This window comes from Oncorhynchus gorbuscha, linkage group LG06 (genome assembly GCF_021184085.1).
Source record: "Oncorhynchus gorbuscha isolate QuinsamMale2020 ecotype Even-year linkage group LG06, OgorEven_v1.0, whole genome shotgun sequence".
NCBI lineage: Eukaryota > Metazoa > Chordata > Actinopteri > Salmoniformes > Salmonidae > Oncorhynchus > Oncorhynchus gorbuscha.
In genome coordinates, this window is record NC_060178.1 from 80,021,575 (window position 1) to 80,026,724 (window position 5,150).

The 5,150-nt window shown below is 43.2% G+C and overlaps 1 protein-coding gene across 1 annotated transcript; it reads right to left on the reverse strand.

Moving 5' to 3' along the window:
* Positions 1-3,200: 3,200 nt before the first annotated feature.
* Positions 3,201-4,505, reverse strand: LOC124037265 (MARVEL domain-containing protein 1-like). The gene has a single exon (XM_046351950.1). It carries the CDS (start codon positions 4,242-4,244, stop codon positions 3,756-3,758), a length of 489 nt encoding a protein of 162 aa, XP_046207906.1. The 5' UTR covers positions 4,245-4,505; the 3' UTR covers positions 3,201-3,755.
* Positions 4,506-5,150: the final 645 nt, after the last annotated feature.

Genomic DNA, 5,150 nt, shown 5'->3' on the forward strand with positions numbered 1-5,150 from the left:
GGGACTAGGGGCTCCATAGTGAACTAAAATAATGATAACTAACCTGAGCAACAGTATACAAGGCATATTGACATTTGAGAGAGACATACAGCGAGGCATACAGTAATCACAGGTGTTGAATTGGGAAAGCTAGCTAAAACAGTGGGTGAGACAACAGCTAATCAGCTAGCATAACAACAGCAGGTAAAATGGCGCTGACTAGGCATCGGGGCCGACAGATAAAACAAACAAGCAGAATGGAGTACCGTGATTAATGGACAGTCCAGCGTGCATCAGCTATGTAGCCAAGTGATCAGAGTCCAGGGGCAGCAGTGGATGGGGCAGGGGGGCTGGGCTGGCGAGTGTTATCCAGGTTAAGAAAACTAACAATGACTAAGTAGCTTGTAGCTAGCTAGCTGGTAGCTAAATGGCTTGTAGCTAGCTAGCTGGTAGCTAAATAGCTTGTAGCTAGCTAGCTGGTAGCTAAATAGCTTGTAGCTAGCCAGCTGGTAGCTAAATAGCTTGTAGCTAGCTGGTTAGCTTCTGGAGGTTCTTGGGTGTGTTCTGGGCTGAACAAGATAAACAAGCTAGCAGTTAGCATGCCGAGTTAGCAAGCAAGGAGATAGCGAGGGCTAGTGAGTTAGCCTTTGGAGGACGTTGCAGTGGGGTGAGTCTGTTTATTCCTCTTCATGCGGTGATATCGATAGACCGGTCGTGGATCCGATTATAGAAGCCCAGGAGTATGCTAGGAGCTCTGGCCGGGCTAGCTTCAAGCTACGTGGGTGGAAACGCTAGCCAGGAGTAATCAACCAGGGTTGCTGTTTAGCTCGATTGCTAGTTGTGAAGATCCAGCTGAAGAATGTTCCGTTTGTGGTGGGAATCCGGGGGTAAAAAATAAATAGGTCCGTTATGCTCTGGTTAGCGTCGCGTTGTTCGAACTGGCGAGAGCTTTCCGAGCTAAAGGTTAGCTGAAGACCGCTAGCATAGCTGGCTAGCTTCAGTTGAAGGGTTCCGGTTTCGGTTTCGAAGTAAATATAACTACTTTAGGAAAAGTAGCTACATTGGCGGGTTGCAGAAGAGTATTTGGAAGCTTAGGTTTAGAAAAATGTTTTTAAAGATATGCAAAGAAAAAAACTATCTAAAATATCTAAAACGAAAAAGAGACGATATTTACAGAGAGACGATACGACAGGACGAGTTACTGCTACGCCATCTTGTGATGTAGTTATGTAGTTATAGTTGTGAATCATAGTTGAGAGAGAGGGAAAAAGACAGGCCATTGAAGTAGTAGCTGGTCTCCCAGTCTAGTCCAGTCCAGTTTGAGTCCATGCAGGAAATATCTCTCTGGTTGAGTAGCCAGAGTAAATATAACTGGGCTGGCACTCTATCATCCGCCTGGCTTTATATGTGTTGAAGTGTCCTTTTCCCGGGGTTTCTCTCTGTCACACACTCTCTCTCTTGGTCATGCGCTCTCTCTATTTGTATTTCCCTCACACTCTTGCATCCCCCCTCTTTCTCCCTTTCTTCCTGGCTTAGCTAACAAGGAAAAAAACATCTCACATCTGTCCAATGCCATTCTCTCTCTCCCTCGCCCTCTCTTTCACTCATGTTCTTAGAGGGAAAATACACTTAAAAACTATATTTTGGTATTTTTTTCATTAGTCCACTGGCGGCAGGTAGCCTAGTGGTTAGAGCGTTGGACTAGTACCCAAAAGGTTGCAAGATTGAATCCCAAAAAATATGTTGTTCTGCCCCTGAACAAAGCAGTTAACCCACTGTTCCTAGGTCGTCATTGAAAATAATAATTTGTTCTTAACTGACTTGCCTAATTAAATAAAGGTAAAATGAAAAACATACAGTCCCAAGATGTTTTGCATGTCAGCAATCAAGTTGGACTTTCAAGAAGCAAAGTGTCAATGGCCACATCAGCAGCAGCAGCAGCAGCACCGACACACATTACATTTACTTCATTAGCTAACGCTCTTAGGAATAGAGTCTTGCACTTGCAGTCAGCCCATACATGGTTGGGTCAAAATATCTAGTTCTGATGAGAAAATTTGAACATTTGAGAAAAAACGACAACGGCTTAATGCAACTAAAGCAAAGCTGTCAGTTTCCCCACAAACAAATCAACGGCAAATAAGTTTCATTTTGGGAACTCATTGTGATTGATCATAAGAAAAGTATCTGTCACTAATTGAAGTTGTGAGTTAGGGAGGCCTAGAGTTAGCAGGTCTTATTGAGAAGGAGGGTTATTGTTTGTTTCTATCTGAGCTGTTTGCTTAGGCTGTGCTGCAGATCCATCACTTATGACTCACACACACTGTGGTAGATTTACAGTCTATCCCTGCAGTGCATCTGTTCAACATTAGCCTCACCATTCCATCTTGTGTTTTGTGTCCTCCAGTCTACTCAGGGCTCAGCACAGAACATGTCCCAACATTTTCACATCTCTTCCTTCATTTTCACATTGCTAGGTTTAGCCTGTGTCATACACTCTGTGGCTGGATTTATTTCTGCTTAGTCCAACTCTGTTGTCGTTGTCATGCCACGCATGCTTTTCTTTTTGCTTTCTAAGTTAACAGGAAATGTGGGTTTGCCTGGAATAGACCACTATTCATCTACTCTCCCTGCAGACCACTTCTAGACCACTTATCAACACTTCTCACCCCCTCTCTCCACACACACACCCTCAACCCCCCACCATTAATAATTGTAAGAACTTCCCCTTCCCAGTCAGTGTCATCTCTCTCTCTCTCTCACACACATAGTCACACAGACACACATACACACACAGATATAACAATAATCACATAAATACGTACCCAGAAACACACAGTTCCAGTCACAGAGATTACAGCGTAAAAGCACACGCTCTTCCATGTCTTTCATGTGGCATCCCAGAGACCCCTGCTGATTGGTTAAGCATGTTTGTCTCAGACAGGAAGTAGCTGAGTGCTCCCAGCCCCAAACTGGCTTCTCATTTTGGAAAGCCACCAACACCATAATCATTCACAAACAGGTGCAAACACACAGAGTCTGCAGATGTATACTTTTCAGATTTGAAATAACTCTGGAAATAGTTATTAATGAAACAAACTGGTGTAGACCTATTACTGCAAAATAATGATACTAATAGTGGTAGCAATACTTCTGTAAATTATATCTGCCCCTACATGCAGAAGGTGTTATTACCAAATAAGAGAACCTAGTCTCTGGTGTTCAGTGACATTGGTTTTAATTCATCAACATTTGGTTTTAACATGAAGGACACTTCAGGAATAATTAGGAACATAATTGTTTTTGTTTTTGATATAGACATTGTGTTATTTCTGGCTAAAAGGATATAAAAAAACATTGGCAACAAATATGGTGTAGTTATCTTCATATCAAAGGCATGTCATATCATGTCCCTGCTATTACAGCTTGTAGTACGCTGCAAAGCATAAGAGGTATGCTTTTCAAAGGCATTGGTAAAAGGTCCGGTAGACTGCTCATGGTTTCGGAATGTTGTTGTCAGTCAACGCACAAACACTGTACCAAAAAACTATTGTACTGTAGCCTATGTTGATAAACTACTGAAATTATGCTGACATTAAATTACGGAACAAAATATGGACAAACCTATAGGGGTTTGCGCCAAGACAAGAGGACACTGCTTTGTGGGACAGAAAATAACCCCTCTCCACTCCCCTATCCAGGGAGAGCTCTTGCCTCCCTCCCCCAGTCCTCCAACATATCCCTTCCACCTTTGTCCCCCTCTGTCCACCCCTCTCTCAAACCACCGTCTGCTCTCCCCGGCACTTCCTACAGCCAACATACACCGACGAGACAAGATACACAACAGCGGCCAGACATGCGAACACGGCAGCAGCCAGATAGACTTTATACAGGCAGTGGTGTTTATATTGCTCCAGGTTGCAGTACTCGTACCGCCCTGTCTTGTAGATCATTACGCCGATCGCCGGTAGATACAGCACCGCAGCAGCAATGTCATGAGCCAGGTTGCTAAGCAACCACCGGTCCCCTCCCAAGACGGGGACAAGGTCCTGTTTGTCCAGGAGAGTGATAAAAAACGCGGTGAGGGTGAGGAGCCAGAAGAGCACGGCCACGAACAGGACGAAGTGGATGGAGCCTTCGTATTTGTTGGCGGCGATTGTGACCCATAGTCCTGCTCCGAAAATGATTTGGAGGATTCGGATAATGCCGAGAAAACTCTTTAGGAAGTCCCAGAAATGTTTGTTCACCTCCGGCTGGGGGGGCATCTCTAATCCAGCGAACACTGGGTCCTTTAACTGAGCACTGGGTCCTTTAAAATCTGCCACAAAATAAAAATAAAAACAGCAACAAGAAAATGACAAATAAAAAGGGAGGGTGGAGTGCTAAATAGGTGGTTATAAAGTGTAAAGTTTGTCAAAGAGTTGTCTTTTCTTCTTCACAGCCCCGGAGTTTTAAAATGAGGATTTTGTGAGTTTCGTCTCTTCCGTTTCCTTTGGAGGGCTACAGCACTCCCCTCTCACCCAGGGGTTGGGGGAAGGAGACAGGGGACGGACTGGAATTCCAAGGCTGCTCCTCCTCCTCCTACTGGGGGGGGAGTGCTTACTCTGTTTATTTTTTTCTTTCATGAGACAATCATTTCTTATTTTGTCACTTTTTTACTTTAAAAAATAAAATTAGTCCATCTTTATTATTTAAACTGGAATAATATCATACATCGTAAATTACAACACATTTACATTATTACATACAGTACCAGTCAAAAGGACACACCTACTCATTAAAGGGTTTTTCTTTATTTTTACTATCTTCTACATTGTATAATTATAGTAAAGACATCAAAACTCTGAAATAACACATATGGAATCATGTAGTAACCAAAAAATTGTTAAACAAATCAAAATATATTTGAGATTTTAGATTCTTCAAAATAGTCATCCTTTGCCTTGATGACAGCTTTGCACACTCTTGGCACTCTCTCAACCAGCTTCACTTGGAATGCTTTTCCAACAGTTTTGAAGGAGTTCCCACATATGCTGAGCACTTGTTGGCTGTTTTTCATTCACTCTGCAGGGGGGCAATGCAAATATGCCAAACCAGGTAGTGATGCAACCAGTCAGGTTGCTCTCGATAGTGCAGCTGCAGAATCTTTTGAGGATCTAAGGACCCATGCC